The sequence below is a fragment of the Melozone crissalis genome, unplaced genomic scaffold (assembly GCF_028551555.1).
Source record: "Melozone crissalis strain CALT ecotype California unplaced genomic scaffold, PUWL_Pcris_2 ptg000026l_1, whole genome shotgun sequence".
Classification (NCBI taxonomy): Eukaryota; Metazoa; Chordata; class Aves; order Passeriformes; family Passerellidae; genus Melozone; species Melozone crissalis.
The window spans coordinates 7,002,949-7,022,304 of record NW_026535804.1 but is presented as its reverse complement, the minus strand read 5'-3'; the positions used below and the strand labels follow the sequence as shown (position 1 = coordinate 7,022,304).

General features: G+C 47.9%; 2 protein-coding genes across 3 annotated transcripts in view; both read left to right on the top strand.

Moving 5' to 3' along the window:
• The window catches only part of BLOC1S3 (biogenesis of lysosomal organelles complex 1 subunit 3), a 145,401-nt gene that overhangs the window by 4,788 nt on the left and 121,257 nt on the right, over positions 1–19,356 (top strand). The gene's annotated exons all lie outside the window — the stretch shown is intronic.
• Positions 6,503–19,356, top strand: part of GAS7 (growth arrest specific 7) — a 73,844-nt gene continuing 60,990 nt past the window's right edge. For both annotated transcript variants that reach the window (XM_054278690.1, XM_054278689.1), the window contains exon 1: positions 6,503–6,695. In XM_054278690.1, the coding sequence (XP_054134665.1) occupies positions 6,513–6,695 (183 nt within the window). In that variant the 5' untranslated portion in view covers positions 6,503–6,512. The remainder of the gene's footprint in view (positions 6,696–19,356) is intronic.

The window sequence follows — 19,356 nt, the reverse complement described above, 5'->3', positions numbered from 1 at the left end:
CCAATTGAAAACTTGTGTTTATTGTGTTTATTTTTTTGTATGTATGGTTTACACAGCTGGAATGTCCTTATAATGACATTATGAGGATATGTCCATTTGTTCTAAACTTTCTTGATAATTTTAATCTTCACTCCTCAGACAGTTTCCTTTCTGCAATATAAGAACCCTGTAATCTTTTCTTTCTACAGTGGTGCCACAAACTAGAACCTTCCTCACTAGTTGGAGAAGCTCAAATCTTCAGAAACTCTTCCTTCTGCTTTCATGCTGCCTACAGGAGACTGTCTGATAAAATCCTCTGGATATTTCCTTCCTTTCAGATCTTTCCTGAGTACCCAAACCTGGCTAGATATTTGAAGCAGAGATTGCTGTGATTTTTTGATACCCAGATAGTCCCTACAGCCTTCACAGAGCTTTTGGGCAGCTCCAGGTCCAGGTGAAGCTTGCAGGAAGTCAGGAATAGTGACCCTACAAGAAAAGGGACTGGGGACAATAATCTGTGGGGGCTCAGGAGAATATAGGAGATGGAAGAGTCACCAGTAAAATCCTCTTTGGAAAATGGAGTGAGGAGAAGCTGGTCACAGTGAGCATGGCTCAGAGGCAAGCAGTGGATGTGTGGTGCCCACTGACAGAGACAGTTTGCTGCCAACCTGCTGTTGGCAAATGTGTATCAGCAAGAGCAGGTTTTAAAGATTAAAGCTGTCAAGGGAAAACTAAGGCTGAGTTTTCCCAAGAATTTATGGGATTGGATCTTCATCTTCAATAGTCCTCAGGACAAACACAGTTCTTGCCTAATTCTTCAAGACTTTCCTGTATGAGTCATTGTTCATGGCAGAATAGCAGCTTTATCCACAGATGGCTGTAGAACAGAGGCACCATTGAGAGGCAAACACTGAGACATCTATGTCCTGCAGATACAGGCACACACACACACATCAACAGCTTCATCCACAGAAAGCAGTCAGTCCTGCTCAGTGTGTTCAGGCAGAATCTCCACTCCTTCATGACACAAGAAATCCCTGATGGAATTCAAGTAATGAGCAATTCATGCTGAAGAGGAAAGCTTAGTGTCAGGGAAATATCAACGTCCAAGCTAGCACACCCAGAGGGAGTTTGGCCAGAGGGCTGCCTGCCTGGATTGTTCTCCTTAGCTGGCCAGAAGCCTGGTTCTCCATGGGCTCAAAAGAGAAGATCAGACACTCTGGGATCCAGCAAGCTGCTGCAGATTATCTGGCAAGCCCAAATTGTGGCACTAAGACTGATACCAAGCCAGAGAGAAGGACATTTGAAGGAAAGTTTGGGTGCTTTCATCAGAGTCCTCTTGAGATGTTTTCCTTTTTTTCCAGTGGTTCTCCATGTAATCTTGGACAAGCCCCTTAGTCCCTTCATGCCCACATCTCCATGTGCAGGTAAATTTCAGAGTCATGGTTCAGGTTTGGACTCCAGTGCAGCTCTTAGGGGATGAAGGTCACTGTGGGTGGGTTGAGCCTATGACTGTGGGCCAGCACAATCCTCAGATGAAACAAACAAGGGACAGGCTCCAAAATACCATGCCTGCACTGGAAACCCTTGCTACAGAATGTTATGCACGCCAAGAGTCTGCATGGCCTAAAAAAAAATGACTAGCCTCAATAATGGAGATGAATGAGGAATGATGTGATACCACCTCTAACTGGGGAAGACATGAGCTACCATTTGCTGGAAATGAAGAGGGTGTTTTCAGTCAGAAAGGTCTCTCTCTACCTGTCCTTTTCCCTAGATTTCTGCTGTATGATATTGCTGGAGACAAGACAATAAACCAGACAGATCCAGAGTTATTTGTCTAATGTTGTTGTCTAACTTAGAAGCTGAGATCCATGTAGTCACAGCTTATTGTTATTAATACTGCAATTATATGATTGATAGACAATGCCTTTCTTCCCTTCAATGACTTTTCCATTTAGCATGAAATAGTTAAACATTGAATAAACCCCAAACCATTAAACATTGAATGGCCTAGTGTTTATAGAGCTGGAAGAAGAGAGAATAAGGCTACAGCAGTGTCTGCTTCAACAAATATAAATGCCTAGAAATCATTGAGGTGGTCTATAATGAGGCTGTCCTCTGTTTGTGGGCACACTGACCACCATGAAGTGCCCTGGATGCCCTGAATGTTTAGTTTGCAGCAAGAGACACAGTAGCAAGACAGAAGGAAATGGATTTGAAATCCTGCAGCCATCTAATAGGAACACACAGCTGAGACTGAGGTTTTTCAGAGCCCCAAGAAGCGAGAGGTGAACACTGAACTGCTGGAGAGAAGGTTTGGCATCACAGTTTCAAACAGTGGTTTGTGACAACTGGCGGCTGCTGACACCTAACTCCGAGGCAAAGTGTCAGAGTTATGAGTCACATTTCTAGGCCCAATTACTGCCTGTCACGCAGCAGGGTGGGGCCTGCCCTGCCTCTCAGTAGGAAATATGTTGACTGGAATTAGGCTGATGTTATCGGAACAGTTTGTTATTCTCAGCCTGCTTCCAAGAAAGGAAGTGAATGGAAGCAGTCATCTCTCCAGGTGAATTATTCTGGCAGAAACATCCAGTTGATTCCCATGTGAATCACCACAAGCTGTTGTTCATGTAATACCCCTGTCCATTTATAGACAGAGAATACACTTGTTTATGTCTGATTCTAAAATAGTAGATACAGCTCTGGGCACTACTTAGACAAAGATGACTAAACCTGCCTTGGAACATCACAAAATTTTACTACAACCACAGCCAGGCAGGGCACTGCACATCTGACTTCATTTTCAGGGTTGAACTTGTACAAAGGGAATTCCAAGGTCAGCAGAGCCATCTGAAAAACTTCTAAAAGCAGAAACCAAAGGTAAAGCCAAGCTGTATCCTTTGGTGCTTTTTAAAAAATTCATGTTTGAATCACATATTTGATCAGATGAACATGACTCATAAATCCAAGTCCTCTGCTGAGAATGTTTGAAGTCCTGGATGCCTAAACTTCCAAAAGTGATTCTCATGAGTGTCTGGTCTAGGACATTCATTCTCTGTGAGTCAATGACCAAAACGAGACTGTAGAGCAGATGAAGTTTTGTTCTGAGCCCCTGGATCCGTTCTGGTATTTTGGCTGCTTAAAGCCCTGAGACTGGCCCCTTCCACCAAAAACTTTTAAGCATTTTAACAACTGAAAGTATCTTCTGTGTACACGCTCAGAACATTTGCTCTCCAAAACCAGAATTAATTTCTGCTCGTCTCCTAGATATCAAAGGTCATTTAAAGATCCAGTGCTACATGTAGCTTCTTTTTAGTCTCTTTCTTTCCTGGTTGCCGGCCTCAGGAGATGTGGTGGTGCTGCCTCTTGAAACAGATATGGCAAATCAACTATTCATGGAAATCTCCAATCCATCTTGGTTATCAAGCTCTCCCATATACCTGTGCTAACCCATTCTCATTGGAGCTCTGCAGAATCTGTTCTGAGAAGACAGCTGGAGTAATTTAGATATTTTTCAAAGGCTAGACAGATTGTCAAATACTGCTTTGAACAAAAAGAAAAAAAATTGACCATGCTGCTCCTACAGCTGTCAGGTGTGAGCCTTCTTCTGGTACTCCCAGGATGTTTTTAGGGCCCTCTTCAGGAAATCTGCCCATCTGCACAGGACTTGTTCCAGTGGTGGCATTTTAAGGCCCAAGAACAAGCTGTGAAATCATGGAATGAGCTCTCTCTCTCTGACTGGATGACCATAGTCGAGGCTTTCTGCAGTGTTATATGAAGTTGGCTCTTTCTAATTCCTAGACAGCATTTCTTGATACTAGGATTTGTTCTGGGATGGCTTCTGTACCTCATCATAACTCTGGCTCTGATATGCTAGATAAAAAGATGCCTATGCTCAGAAATAATTCTCCTCACACACCAAGCTTGTCCCCCTTCAACATCCTTCACAACACAGACATTACATGATGCAGAAGCAAGCACAGGCCCAGCCGAGCCTTTGGCAAGAGCTGCTCTCTGCTCAGGAAGCAAAGCCACCCTGCAAGCTGAGGAGAAGGACAAAACACAGCTCAAGAGAGCCCAACCTGGTCATTATCTCCAACATAAAATGAGGATTATTTATGGAACTGTTCAAGAGATATTTACCTCCAGTGACTAAAAGGTTTTCTGCTTACAGACTGGACATTTGTACGCAAGCCAAAGGCAAGCCATAGTAACAGGTTTAGAAAGAAAATTTAAAATAAAAATTAGGCAAGTGTTTACATTTGGGCTTGCCTGCTAAAAAGCTGAAGTTTGTAAAGGCTTCAGGGAGGACATAACCCTAGGACTGACTGCTAGACGCTTTCCCATCACGAGAGTCCCTGCAAAGAAGAACAGGAGCCTGCAAAAATATTAGAAAGGGAGATAGTGAGAAAAAACAAGTTGGAAGTAGAGGAAAAAAATATCAAAGAATAAACCAAAGAAAATACTGAACCATTCTGTCAACATCAAACATAAGAAAAGCAATATTCAAACCAAAATAAATTATTTTACGTGAATGCTTTAAACTAAGTGGATATGAGTTGCAACATAGCAAAGCTGGGTTTGTGTATGCTTTAGAAAAAGAGAGGATTTTGTTTTGATTTCAGTTCTTGCCATCTATAAATGGCATTGTTAGAGAATACTGCTGATAGATGTACCTGGAGGTGTGCCACGATATCAGGTCTGTGCAGTTTTGCCAAGCAAGGCACAGCTGCTGTGATAATACCACATAATAGATCATAGATCAGTAGTTATCAGCTTAAATACATATCAAAAGGGGATGATTTTAAGCAATTCATCACAATCCAGAGAATCAAAAAATAGAACAGTGGAAAAAGGCTGAAAATTGTTGAAAGAATCCTCATAAAACACCCTGCAGAGCTCAGCTCCGATCTGTGCTAAATGAAAGACAGCTACATTGAAAGCCACCTTCTGAAAGGTCCAGGAGAAAGGCCACAAACCAGGGTGCCACACAGAGGTGCTCACACATGTGAAATTCACACACGAGCTGCAGTCACACACACTGAAGCAAGGTGTGCACTCAGACAGGTGCTGCACTTGAGGATGTGTCACACACGCACTTCACACGTGCTCAGGTGTGTCACATAAGGTCTTTATCTCACACCCTGGATCGTGTGTGACAAATGCACCCGCACAGTGAGTGTCCCACATCAGAGGTGTCTCACACTCACACAGACAGCATTCTCTCCAAACACACACAGTGTCTGACTCAGGGTCATAGTGTAGGTGTTGGACATGCACGGTGCTTCACACACCATCTCACACAGGCGTTGCACACACACAGATGACAAACACACAGCGTCACAAACGCTTCAGGCACACTCAGTGTCACATTTGCTGCCTGTCACTGACACACACAGGTGTTTGTTGTCACAAACACGGCTGCCTCTCACAGACCTACAGGTGGGCATCACTAATGCACCCACGGGGTGACACAGCATTTGTCCCCCACAGACACACACACAGACACACACAGAGGGGTGTGGGGCACACAAGCAGAGAGTCCCTGAGAGCAGTGTCTGTTACACGCAGATACACAGAAGGGTGTGGAGCACACAGAGCATCCCTCGGAACGGTGTCTGTCACACACAGCCATACAGAGGGGTGTGGAGCACACAGGCAGAACACAGAGTCCCTCAGAACAGTGTCTGTCGCACACAGTCACACAGAGAGAGGGGTGTGGAGCACACAAGAGTCCCTCGCAACAATGTCTGTCGCACACAGCCATACAGAAGAGGTGTGGAGAGCACAGGCAGAACACAGAGAGTCCGTCGGAACAGTGTGTCACACAGATACACAGAGGGGTGCGGAGCACACACAGTGACTCGGAACAGTGTCTGTCACACGGACACACAGAGGGGTGTGGAGCACACACAGTCCCTCGGAACAGTGTCTGTCACACGGATACACAGAGAGGTGTGGAGCACACACAGTCCCTCGGAACAGTGTCTGTCACACGGATACACAGAGGGGTGTGCAGCACACAGAGCATCCCTCGGAACAGCGTGTCGCGTGTCACACAGATACACAGAGGGCTGTGGAGCACACAGAGTCCCTCGGAACGGTCCCTGTCGCACACAGCGGTGCTCCCCGTGCCCTCGCCCCCAAGCTGTCCCCCCGCCTCGCCCCTCGGGTCACTCACTCGCGCTCCCTCTCGCTGTCCCGTCCCGCCGACACGGGCGCCGCACGCACCGCCCGCCCCGCGGCCCGCGCACCGCTCCTCCCGCCGCTCCCTCCCTCCCCTCTCCCGCTCTCCCCCTCCCCCCGGCACTCCTCCTCCCTCCCTCGCCCTCCTCCCCTCGCCCAGCCCGTCCCGCCTCTCCCGCCCCACCCCGAGCCGGCGGTGCCCGTGGGCGCCCGGCGCCGGGGCTGCTCGGCTGCCGCTGCCCGCGCTGCCCGCGGCTGGCGCCCGCCGGGCCGGAGCGGGGCCCCCTCAGCCGTGCGGGGCGGGCGCGGAGCGGCGGCGGCGGCGGCGGGCGCGTCCCGCAGGGATGTCGGGGACCCGCTGCCAGGCGCTGTACCCCTTCTCCGGGGAGCGGCACCGGCAGGGGCTGCGCTTCGCGGCGGGCGAGCTGATCACGGTGCTGCAGGTGCCAGACGGCGGCTGGTGGGAAGGGCAGAAGGAGGACGGGCTGCGCGGATGGTTCCCGGCCAGCTACGTCCAGCTGCTGGAGGTAGGACCGGGGCCGGGGCTGCGCCGGGCGGGAGGGGCCGGCCCGGGGATGTCCCGCGGGGGAACCGGCGGTCCCGGGGGCACACGGGGCCATGGCCGTGCTGCTGTTGGATCCCCCTCAGCATCGCTGTGTCCTGGCACACGGGGCCATGGTCCTGCTGTTGTCGAACCCCCCCTCGGCATCGCTGTTCCCCTGCCCCGGGCAGGTGTCCCGGCACACGGAGCCATGGCCGTGCTGCTGTTGGATCCCCCTCAGCATCGCTGAGCCCTGGGCAGGTGTCCCGGCACCGCGGGCTGAGGCTGCCGGGTGCTGTAGGAATCCCCTTGCCCGGCCTCGCTCCGGCAGCCGGAGCGTTCGGTGCTTGTGGCTGTAGCCATGGAGAGCAGAGCTGAGGTGTGTGACGAGCTGCGGGTGCTCCGGACGCTTGGCTTTTCACAGTGGCTGAACAGCAGCAGGAGTCGGTGGCTGCGGTGATGCAGCCCCTGTCCGTCCCTCAGGAGGGTCGGATGCTGGGCAATTCTCATTTCCTTTCACTGAACGCGTCGTGGCTTTATGCTGTGGAAGAATTTATTCGGGTCTAGAATGATGGAATCATAGAATGGGTTGGGTTGGAAGGGACCTTAAAGATCGTCCCATTACACCCACTCTCACATGAGCATCACCTTCCACTATACCAGGTTGCTCCAAGTCCCATCCAACGTGGCCTTGGGCACTTCCAGGAGAAGCCACAGGTTTTCTGGGCATCACCACCCTTGCAAAGGAGAATTTCTGCCTAATGTCTAATATACACCTGCCCTTCTTCAGCTTGAAGCCATTCCCCCTTCACTGCATGCCCCTCTCCAATGTCCTTCCCCAGTACCTGTAGGTATTGGAAGATTCTCTAAGTTCTCCCTGGAGCCATCTCTTCTCTCCCTCTGTTGCAGGAGTTCCCCAGCCAGCTGCAGACACCTCACTGCCCCACCTGTGGCATGGCTCAGGGTTAAGGCTGCTTGTGCAGACCCATGGACTTTCTGTAGGATACTGAAAAGTTCTGTCAGCTTCATTCATTTTCAGGGCCCTGACAGCTGGGATGACAGTTGGATTCCCACCTCGGGACTGCTTGTGCCTGAATGTGTTTATGGCTTTCAGTCCGTGCAAACAAGGCTCCATGTGAGGGTAAAAAATATGTCCATGAAGAGTTCCTTTACAATTTCTGCATGTGAATTCTGAAACATCTCGTGCACTAAAGCAGGAATTTGCCATGACCCCATCAGTCCTCTCCTTGCTGGCCAGGCCCTGTTGTCATTTGGAACTTACTCCGAGGCTGGGGGCATGGCAGTGGTGTTGGGGAGCATCTCTCTTCATTGACTGGGCTGAAGGCATTCACAGCTCATTTCTCAGGTCAGCCTCTGCTTGTCCTCCCCTTCCAAGGGGAGTCAGCCAGCCTGCTTTGCTTATATGCAAGGCAGGCAGTGCCCATCCCCAGTTTTCCATGCACACCTCCCAAGGAATCCAGAGAAGCAGGAAGCAGAGTCCTGAGCAGCTGCATCTAGAGCAATCCTCTGTGAGCAAAAGATTCTGTGCAAAAGGACATTTTGCCCACAAATCTGGTGCTGCCTTTTCATTTCTCTTGTCCAAATCCATGATGCTTCCATTGATTTCCTGTTTCTTATTATTTTTCCTGGAAAGACAGGAAAGTAGAAGCAAGAGTTGCCCACGCAGTGCTACAAGGGTGAGGCCGTGGACTTTCCTGTGCTACTGACACACTTGGGATTTCTTTCGTTAGTTTCAGAATGTGAGAGTCCTATTGTTTGTCAGTTTCGCCACCTACAAAATCATTTATTGAGAAACGTGAATGTTTGTGGTTTCACAAATTGCTAAATGTTTGCACATCTAGGAATCTGGGAGTTGCTTGAGGAAAAATGTATCATGAGATGTGGTAGATTCTGCTCAGCAGAGGCAGTGGGGAATTGCTTCAAAATACCAAAATTTTGCTTTCCTGTCAGAAACTGTTATTTCTCTGCTTAAGTTTGAGCAAGTTTCACCATGCTCAGATCAGTGCCCACTGCCCCTAAATTTGCCTTTTTGACCCTTGGCTTGTGTATCACTGATAGCTTAGGTGGAGACCACTTGTCCACACAGCCTGGGCCCTTTCTCTTGGGCAAAAAAAAAAAAAAGAAAAAAGGCAAGAAAAATGGAAAGGGCTGATTTTGTTCACTCTGGCATGTTTTCCTTTTCTCAAGAAAAGACTAATAAGGACTATGAGCTGGAGTTAAAAAATACATCAATGAGAGCTGATTAACCAAATCCATGGGATCACAGGTACTTGGGACACATCAGGGTGGATGTGTGAGAAGGAAGCTCTGTGTGTGTCTGTCTCTCATGGCTCTGTCTCTCTGTTCAGGCAGCCTTTCCCTTCTCTGTAGGTAGCTTATCCTTTGTGTGCAGCTTGCTCAGGGACCTGATCTAACTGAAAGACACCACAACAGGAATTCTGTCCTTCTCTGTTCTCTGATCTGAGTCCCTGCCCAGCCACACTGACATGGGAGCTGGTGTCAGGGAGGTGGTGACAGTGCCTGTCCAGATGGGGCCATGGACATCATTCTCCTTCCTGTGCCAGCCAGCCCTTCCATGGGCTTTGGGTGGCCCTGGCCTGCAGATCTCAGCAAGGTTCGGTGCTCTGTCCTCAGCTGAACTTTACCACACATTGTTTGAAGAGGAAGATGTTGCTCTCTCCCTCTGTCCTGCCCTCATTTCCCTGTGCCCAGTTTACTCCAGCAACTACTGGTGCTCTCTCTGGAGCCTTTTCTGGAACGTGGCTTCCAGGAAACAAAGCCCTGTGCCAGAGATGGATACTCCTGAGGGATTGTTGCCTTTGCTGCCTCTCGTGTTCTTTTGCTAGCAAAAATGTCTTTTCAATTCATTCATCACAGAAGATCAAGGAAAGGACCAAAAAAATGTGGTAAATGTGGGGCAAGAAAGACATAGAGAGGTAAAGAGATAAAGACATCTGGCATTGTTTTCTTTGCTGCTCCTGTGGCTGCTGCAAGCCCACAGTGGAGGGTTAGAGGAAAACAGGGATGGCAGGAAAACATCCTGCTCAAGGCAGCGATGGAAGCAATGAGAGCTGGAGAAGCTCATGGTAGGGACAAGCCAGAAATGGCATGTCTCTGTGAGCTCTGGAGAGGATGCTGCTGTCAGGGAGGAAAGGGGTAGCATAAACCAAAAACTGATCAAAAGCAGAGAGCAAAGGGAGGAAGGGAGGGTATTGGCTTCGTGGGGGGTTCCAGATGGGTTCCCTGAGGCTGGGCTGGTTGGGAGCAGTTGAGGAGGCTGCTGTGGTTTTAATCACAGAATCACTGGGTTGGAAAGGACCTTTGGAGATCAGCTAGTCTGGCTTGCCTGGCTGTGTCTGTTGGGTTTTCAGTGTGTGCAAGGGTGGACACACTGTTCTGGACAATGTATTCCAGTGTCTAACTACCCTCACAGTCTTGTGTCCTTTAAAGGAATTTGTGTCACTTTCAAGGGAGTTTCCCTGTTTTAATCTGTGCCCATTGCAGCTCATCCTTTTCCTGGGTATCACTGAGAGCAGTCTATATCATTTTTTTACTGTCCCACACGTAGATTTTTATTCACATTGATGACATCCCTCTCAAGCCTTCATGTCTTGATGCTAAACAGTCCCAGTTCTTTCAGTTTTTCTTTGTATGACAGATGCTCCAGACTCTTAATCATCCTCATGGCCCATTGCTGGACTCTCTCCAGCGTGTCCTTGCCTTCCTTGTGCTGGAAAACCAAGTGCAGTTCCTTACACTGCTGTAGACAGTAGGTTAATGGAAAAATGGTCCCTAAGCAGTATTTCCTGAGCATGAGAATCCATGGACTCTAGAGCAATCCTGAAGACTGCTGCCAGTTTGGTTTTGCTTTTTCATCATCCTTCTGCAAGCTGAAGGGCTCAGGGAAGGAGGATGTTGTTGATCCATATCCTATTGAGTAGATACCATCAGCTTCAACCCTCACCTCTCTTTTGGTGATTAATAGCTATGGCAGCTGTGAGACCTGCAAATCTGGGATTTGCTGACCCTTTCCTCCCTCCTGTGTGCTTTATATTTTTGCCTGACCTTTTGACCATTGAGCAGAGCCCTACAGGGCCCCTCAGTACCAGACTGTCACAGCCCCACATGAAGCAATTGTCCTTCCCAGCCTGGAGCAAGAGGGACTCTGTGCAGATGCAGGTGAGGAGGTGGTGAGCACAGAGCCAGTGGAGTGTGGTGTGTGATGCACTGAGGGATTTCTCAACAGCTCCTGTTCCTTACCCTGAGGCTGGCTGCCTCCTCACCCCAGCTGCTTCAGGGTGCTTGGGATGGTGAGGTGTGTAGAGAGATCTCTGCAGCTCCACATGTAAGAGCAACCTGGCACAAGGCTCAGGTGCTCCAGTTTGTGACAGCCTTCATGGTGCAGGGCAGCACAGATGTTGAGAAAGTGGGGTAGTGTGTGTTCCAGGAGGTGCTTTGCATGGGACCCTCTGGAGAAACCTCTGTTGCGTCTGCTTTTTCTAGACAAGTGATTTTGGAGTATTGGAGAGATGGATCATTCAGTCACATTTGCAAGTGGTTTCTCTGAAAACCTATTTTTGTCCCTTGGCTTTTTTGTATTTGTAGTTAACTAGAAATCACTTATATAAGCAGCAGCAGCAGCAACATATGCAGATTTGCTGGAAATTGTCAGCACTTTTTATAGCTTCAGTCATCCCACAGATGTAAGGCTCTGTATGAAGCACAGCGTGTGCTTCCAGAATGGATGGAGGTGGCTCTGGAATCTGACTGAGCGAGCTGCCACTGATCTTATCTGCACTCCACAGCTTGATTTACCAGAACTGTGAGGCACTCAGGAAGGAAGGAATGGTGTGTTTCTTCTCCCTGGTGCAGGCTTCACCTGCAGCTGTCAGACAGATGGTTCACTGCTTCCACTGCTGTGTAATCCTCACCTCACCTAAACCAACCTGGGACAGGTGGAGATGTGCAAGCAGCTGAGCCTGGAGGTTGTTGCACATTCAGCTGCAGGAAGCATGGCATGGCATGGCACAGACTGCTTCCTTCGTGGTGCCTGGGGAGTCAGAGAAAAAGGATGAAAGGAATGCCCAGGAATTAAAATTTTATTTTAATTTTGTTTTTTAAGAGCCTTTTTAAAAATAAAATTTAAATAAAGAGCCTTTTATGTATTTATTTATTTATTTATTTATTTATTTTGTAATAGCAGCGAATGTGTTGAGGATTTCCGTGCTAAACTGCTCTCTGCCATCCTGGGGGCTCTATGATGTGAGTGATAGGTATTAAAAGGGAGGGTGTGTTGGTACCTGTTGCAACAGAGCTTTTCCTGATGCACAAAGGAGAATAAAGTTGTGTGTGCACCTGGATGGCTGTGGGTACCTGAGCCCTGAGCTATTTGTACGTGGTGTCCTTATCTCCTGCACACAGAAATGCTGCTTTGCTTTCTCAGAAGGTCTTTCTGCATCCTTGGAGTTTGTTGTCTCACTCTCTCTCATTCTTCCACCTCCCCACTCAAAAATCAGCTTAACATAAAATTCATGAAGAGCCACAAGAGCTCTTGTGAGGGGATGTGTGATGATCTCAGGCACAGATATGGCTGCTGCCACTGCTTTTTTCTGAGGATATTCTGTGGAACAAGTAATGCTCCAGTCTGTAGTCTTGGGTGCTGGGGAAGGAATCTGGTGTTTAATCTGGTGTGGTAAGGCTGTGGGTGCTGAGCCCCCAGAGTGGATGGCATCACTGCCAGGCTGGGCTGATCTGCCTCCTGTCTCCTGCCCAGGGGTGCTGCTGACACCATCCTGGGTGTTCTGGCCATTCTGCTGCCCCTGGGAGCTGGTGCTGGGGCAGCAGCCACAGCTGAGGTGGGGATGGCATTTCCCCTGGTGTAGAAGGTTGGTTTTCATTCTCTTGGTGCAGGACTGGCTCCCTAATGAGGGCAGAGGGAGAGGTTTTTGTGGTAGAGATTTGTGTAGATGGGACCTGCTGTGGGTGTTGTCTCAGGGAAAAGGTGAAGTTCCCAAAGTTCAGTGCTCACAGATGCTGAGGCTGGTCTGCTCTGCGTGATTCAGCAGCAAACTGTTGTTCAGAGTGCTCATGAGAGAAGTGACAATGAGAATCCTGTGGTATTGCCTTGTGGTTTAGTTTCACACAGGCTTTTTTCTGTCTTTGACTTTCTGTATTTTTGAGAGTTGAAACTTGTGATCATCTGACCACTGATATTTCTGGCAAATGTGAATGAAATCAAATATAAAAGGGTGAGGAAATTATGTTTTGCTGCCAGAAAATCACTCTTTAATCAAGTTCTGAGGGAATTTAAAGCCCCAGGAGAATGTGAAGGGGATGTGAGGCTGCAGTTCACAATCCCTGTTATCCATCTAGCAATAACTGTCTCGCTCTGTTGGAGTTACAGATAAAACATAAAAACTGAAAAAACTGAATAGTACCAGAAATAGCTAAACTTTGTGCAGAGAAGGGTCTTAAAGATGGTTGTGGTATTTTTTATGAGCTCTTCTGTCCCCTGCAGAAGTTGGGGTGTTGCAGGAGCTGGGCTCATGGGTGCTGCTTCTGCAGAGGGTGAGAACAATCACACTGTTGACCTTACAAAAATTGCATAGGACAGAATTTTTAAAGATGTTTTTCCTTTGTCCTTAGCTAAAAGATGAAAAAGTGCCATAGAAGGCTTAAACTGGAATGTCTCTTATGGCCTGTGGATTACAAAAAGAGTCTAAAAACAGTCTCCCTGCAGATGTCTGCCTTCTAGATGTGCAGGATTAAATGAGTTGCTGTGCACCTGCAATTTAAGGGTGGATATGGAGCAACCATGAAAAATGTGGAGCATTTAAAGTCTCACTTGAAGATTGCTTTGTTCCCTAAAGAATTTCCAGCTCTTTCTGTGCTCTGAATGGGGCACAAGTCCTGTAGGAAACTACAAGAGTGATTTCTGCAGCAGCAAATATGGGGAACTCAAGTCTCACTTTCCAGCTTGAGTGCAAATTGCACCTTCAGTGCCTTGAGTGTTTTGCCACAAACAGAGGTGCTGAATGTACCACACAGCACTCTATACTGAATGTCATTTAAAAAGACACAGTAGGAATAATAAGAAAATGCCAGATACTTATTTTCTAAAAACAAAGCTTTATTTTCATGTTCAAAATGGAAAATTTGGCTCTGTAATCAGACCAGAAGATTCTGGCAGCTTTGATAGGATTTAGTTTTTTCTACTTATTTCACTTTTACTTGTGGGATAATAAATGACTGGGTAGAATTAACTAGTCATTTAACTAACCAGATTTAACCTGTGTTTTATGCTCTATGATTCCTTATCTTCCATGGTTGCTTATGCCCATGAAGCACATTATTTTCAGTATTGTGCCCCAATGCTCATTAGCAGAATCTGAAATGTCTGAGTGTGTTCTCAGGACTTGTTTTTTGTTATTTTGTTATTTTATTTTTGTTATTTTGCTGCCTGCTGATGCCAAGGGCTATCCCAAAGATAGGACATTGTCTGTTTTGGAGAAGCTCCACAATAACAGCAGCAGGTAGTGTCTGTTCTGAAGATATTTGGGTCTGTTGCAGTTGTTTTCATTGTGGCCATGCTGCAGCTCAGGGCAGGAGGAGTTTCTCGCTTTGTGTGTGTTTATCTCTCCATTGACAGCAAAGGGAGCCAGCCACTACTAACTTGTGTTTGGGGTGTTTGACATAAGGCACTGATGTTTCTGTCTCTGATTTCTGACACTCCAGGGAGCACTCATTGTGGGCAGCTTTCTCAGCATCCAGCACCTGTGGACTGTGCCTTGCTCCCTGTGCAAGGCTGAAATCTCCCAATTTGCTGGGGTGCAGTGGCTGCTCCCTGTGTGCTCATTCCCAGGACCCTGCACAGCTCTGCCTTTGCAGACAGGGACAGACCTGGGGAAACCCGAGAGCAGCATAATGGAATTGATGGTCCCCACACTCTGCTTTGCACACTGTCACCAGTTCATGTCACTTCAAAGTGTCATTTGCCATATTTAATAACCTGTCACACTCCATTTTATTGGTATGAGCCCTTGAGTATGCAGAACAGTGTGAAACCAGGGCCAACAGTTTGCTCAGCCACTGTTTTCCAAGTCTGTGCTTCAACTAGTGTTTGTCTTGAAAAATTCAAGTGTGCTTAAGCGTATTTGAAATTTTTTGTGTCACTCCACTGTGTAAAGCAGTAGCTGTTGAGAGGAGCTGCTGTGCAGGGCTGGTATGAGGCAGGGCTGTTCACAGGTTTGCTCTGTACCTGCAGGGCAGGTGAGCAGGCTCAGTCTGTAGCACGGGGTGAGGCATGGCAGAGCCCCTTGCATACCTGCCATAGCTGCACGAGTGCACTTGTGATGGAGAGGGACAGCAGGCTGTACATTTTCCCCAGACTCCCTCCCTGCTGTGGGCTCTCAGTACCTGCTGTGGTGACTGCCCTGGGGAGCAGCCCTTTTACAGGCATATGGAATAGCAGAGAAAGCTTTTTGCTTGTGCTAGTAATCCAGTTTTCCACATCACGCTATCAAAATAGCCTTTGTACTAGCCTAGTACATCTGTGGTTTGCTGTTTTGCTGGCACATTCCAGAAAGGGGTGCCATGGGTTACTCAGGAGCTGCCACTCTGCATTTTGTAGAGTATATCTGGCAGCAGAACAGGCCAGCATCTTTTAACATCCACTTTTGTCAGCATTTGTGAGCAGTCCCCCTGGTGCTCAGCCATCAGCATGAGGCACTTTGGAGTTAATTTAGGCTGACTGACAGATGACTTTGGGCACTAATCTTTGAGCTCCTCAACAGGTGCAGATGCAAAGGTTGAAAACCTTTCTTTGAGACCTGTCTGGCATTTTTCCTGCACTGGTGGTTGGTAAGAGTAGACTGTGCAGGCTGTTCTTGAGCCACAGATATTCCCACTGTGATGCTGGCAGCAAAAGCACCGTGGTCTTCCAGTGTTTGTTTGAGCCCTGGGTTTGTTTACTGCACAGATCTCTCAGGGCTTTCCCAGCTCTATGGCACTTGGAATGGCCTCTGCTGCCACAGTCTCCAGGAACTAAATCTTCCCAACTTTAACTCCTTTGCTGGCTATCGCTTCATGTGCCCACATCCATCAGTTCTTCGCCTCTCTTTGCACTGTGGAAAAAGCCCTCAATAACAGGAAATTAGAAGTAATAAGTCTTGGGAAGACCTGGTGTTCTGTATTGTAAAATGGATCAGACCAAGATCCATAAGGAAGGTGTGTGATGTTCCACAGAGTGCTCTGATGAGATATTCCATGATTTTCAGCAGAGAAGGGACACAGCAGATGTGAAAGCTGCAGAGGATCGGTGTTGCCAAAGCAGGGGCGAGCTGCAAGGCTTTAGCTCATCACAGAGAGAGAGAGCAGGAGCTCCTCTGGGCTGGAAATGGAGCCTGGAATAATCAAACTGTCCCATAAGTACTGAATTTTCATATTTGAAAAATATGAAAACACACTCAGCAAGTCCATCAGGGGGTAAAAAGGAGAAAGGTGTGAGAGTGGGGAGGGATCAGAGGAACAAAAATAAGAGTCTCAAGCTGTTCATGTGGTCTTCCCAAACTTTCCCCTTTGTTTTACTTGGAATCACAGTAAAAACTTCCTTGAAATCTGCTAGCTCAGGGTTAAATGTCATTGTTTACTGCACCTGCAGTGTCCTTCCTGGCAGCTCAGCCCTGCCTGTGGCTCCTGTTCACCCCTCACAGCCCTTTCACCAGGGACAGGCCAGGCAGCTCTGAGACTGCTTGAGAAAAATGCAGCAGTGGAATGGAAGCATGGAAGGGGTTAACGTGGAGCAGCTCCCTGGGCTGCTAAAAGACAGCTTTTGTGGAAGTCTGAGGGAAGGAACAAGGATCTCTGAGCTTGACATTGTTCGGGACATGAAAAGTACAATAGGATTTCAGTTATTACCTCCATATGTAATGCTTTGCATTTATTCCCTGTGTGTTTTGTTTGCTGTGTTTTTGCCTGTTCTTTGAGCTCAGAGCTCGTGTAAACAATCATGTATAACCTGAACATATTTACAAGACATTTCTCACCTTCCTGAATTGCCTGAACATATTTACAAGACATTTCTCACCTTCCTGAATTGTCTGAGGAGTGACTGGCATCATCACTCCTCATCCACATAACCAGACCTTTGTGGCTCGCCTTTGGTTTGAGGAAGACTCATTTTGTTTCTGCTCTTTGCCTTCTGGCTTATCTATTTCTCATTTTGTATAGTAGTTTTTTCAGTCCTTGTCTGCTTTTTTTCTCCTGGAAGTCTTCACAGAAAGGAGTTTATGCTGTCACAAGCACACCTGGTCTGACAACAGATACCAGCACTCCCAAGAGTACCACACAGAGCTGCTCCTGCCACCATGGCTACAACATTGCTATTGAATTTATTCTGTCATTCTGCTTAGTTTGACTGTGGTCGTCCATAAGCACTTTCAGAATGTTCTTTTAAACTGGTTGCCTGGATCTGCTTTGTCTTCCTGATCCTTTCTAATTCACTTATTTAGCCCTTTGCTCGTGTTTCCAAATGAAACCCTGCAGTTGCAGTGTGCTGAAATTCTCCTCCTTGAGCCATTTCCAGAAAAACACAAAGCCAGACCTGCAGTGACAATCTCGTGCAGTACAGGAGCAGTTCCAGTTGCTACAGAAGTGAAATTTGGTTGTAGAAGAGGCAGAGCTGGCAAGCTTTTGGTAGTGGGGTGGATGGAATAATTGGTACAGAGGAGTTTGGAGGAGAAAAATGGAGATGAGTAGTGACAGAGTTTGCAAGGGCTGACAGAGAATGGAGAATTAACAGAGTTTGGATTTGATACAGATATGGCAAGGTGCCATGTAGAAATTGCACAGAAGAGGAATTGTATTTCCTAGGAGTGAGCAAATGCTTAACTCAGAAAGGAACAGACAGAAACTGGTTTGATAGACGTAGTTTGTTTTGTAGCCCTGAAGAACTGTGTGCAGAATTCAGTTTAAAAATGCTGCTGAGGGCTGTGTCTGCAGCACACAGCTGAGCACTTCCAGCCCTGCCCATGTAATGAGCTGCCTGAGCAGCAGATTAGCTTCTACTGTGCCAGCTGCTGTATAATAGGACTAATTCATTACCCAAGGCCAAGTAATCACTCTCAATAGCAAGATTTAGGAGAGCCTATGACTTGTCTCATTGCACTGCAGACTGCTGATGATCAGTGATAACTGAGACCAAATGAAGACTGGGAATAACCTCAGTCTGTTACAGAATGGAGAATAGAACTTCAGGTGTTTCCAAAAAGAAATCATGTTTAAATCATCTTTTGGACAATAATTTTGCCATGAACCGGAGTCAGTGAACCCCTGTGCACAGTTCCTCTGAGCTGCACTGCCCCAGGGTTTGGGGACACCTCACCCCAGCTCCCTGCTCTGCTCTTGCCCAGCACCATTTACTGAGGCTGAATATGAATCTTCAGTGAGGGACAAAGCTTTCCCTCAGTGCTTGCCAAAAACATAATCATGGGCCAGCAACATAATTCATCTCAGGGATGGGACTGTGGCAAATTCTGCTGGCAGTGCTGGGGAGGAAGTTTTGCTGGTGCAAATCAGTGTTCCCAGCACACTGTGATCCCTTGGCCAGTGCTCTGTGTGCCTGCTCATGGAACAGGGCATCTTCCAGCATGTCTCTGATACCATCCTTGGGAATCTTGTCAGTTTGGGGGTGGGACTGTCCCATCTCTGAGGTGGGGCTCTGCTGGAGGAGGAGAGGAGGTGTGCTGGCCACATTGGAGCCCCACACTGGGGAAGGGGAACCCACAGATGGAGACCACCAACCCCAAATAGCACGTGAAAGGGGAAAGGAGCTGAGAATGCTGAATGCTTCAACCCTGGCTGCATTTTTGTACTCACTTAGGTCAGAGAGCTTGATCACAGATCTCCACCCAGTGATGCTCAGGTCTTTATATCACAGTCTTCTAAGCTCGCCCACAGGGATTTTGGTGACACATGGAATGAAGCTGGCTGCACTGAACAAAGCAGCTTTTTGCTGGGCAAGATGTGAGTCTCTGGAAATGGCTCTTTTGTGATTTTAGACTCAGTAATACACAAGCAGGAATGGCTGTGGTCCCTGTGTTAGCACTGTCAGTGCTCTGTGTGTGTGTCCCTGCTGTATGCAATGGCGTTAGAGCTGCAGGGCTGAGCCCTCTCCTCCCTTCTGCTGCCTCCTGCAGCAGGAGCTCCAATGCCCTGCCTGGGGTCAGAGCTGTGCCCTGGCAGCCTGTGAAGAGCCACTCAGAAGCTACAGACTATTTCCAGCCCGGAGTCAGGTCCTGGAATGAACAAATCCCAACATTCACTTCTGTGGTAGGGAATTTGCTTTTGCTTTCAGTGCTGGAGCATCCAGTGTTTGCCTGTGGTTAGAGGAAAGTGACCTTGAGAACCTTTTACTCCTCCTTTCCCCATGGCAGGGAAATGTTCTGGGGAGGTTGATGTGACCTGCACATCCCTCCCTGTGCAGGGATGGGATGTTTGCTCCTCAGCACCAAGAGAGAGCCTCATAAAGTCTTCTGCTCTTTTCTTAGCTCTGAGGAGTCACGCTTCAACCACCCTGCACCTTCATCCTCTGGGGCACACCCCTCCTTTGGAAGAGCCAAAATCAATCT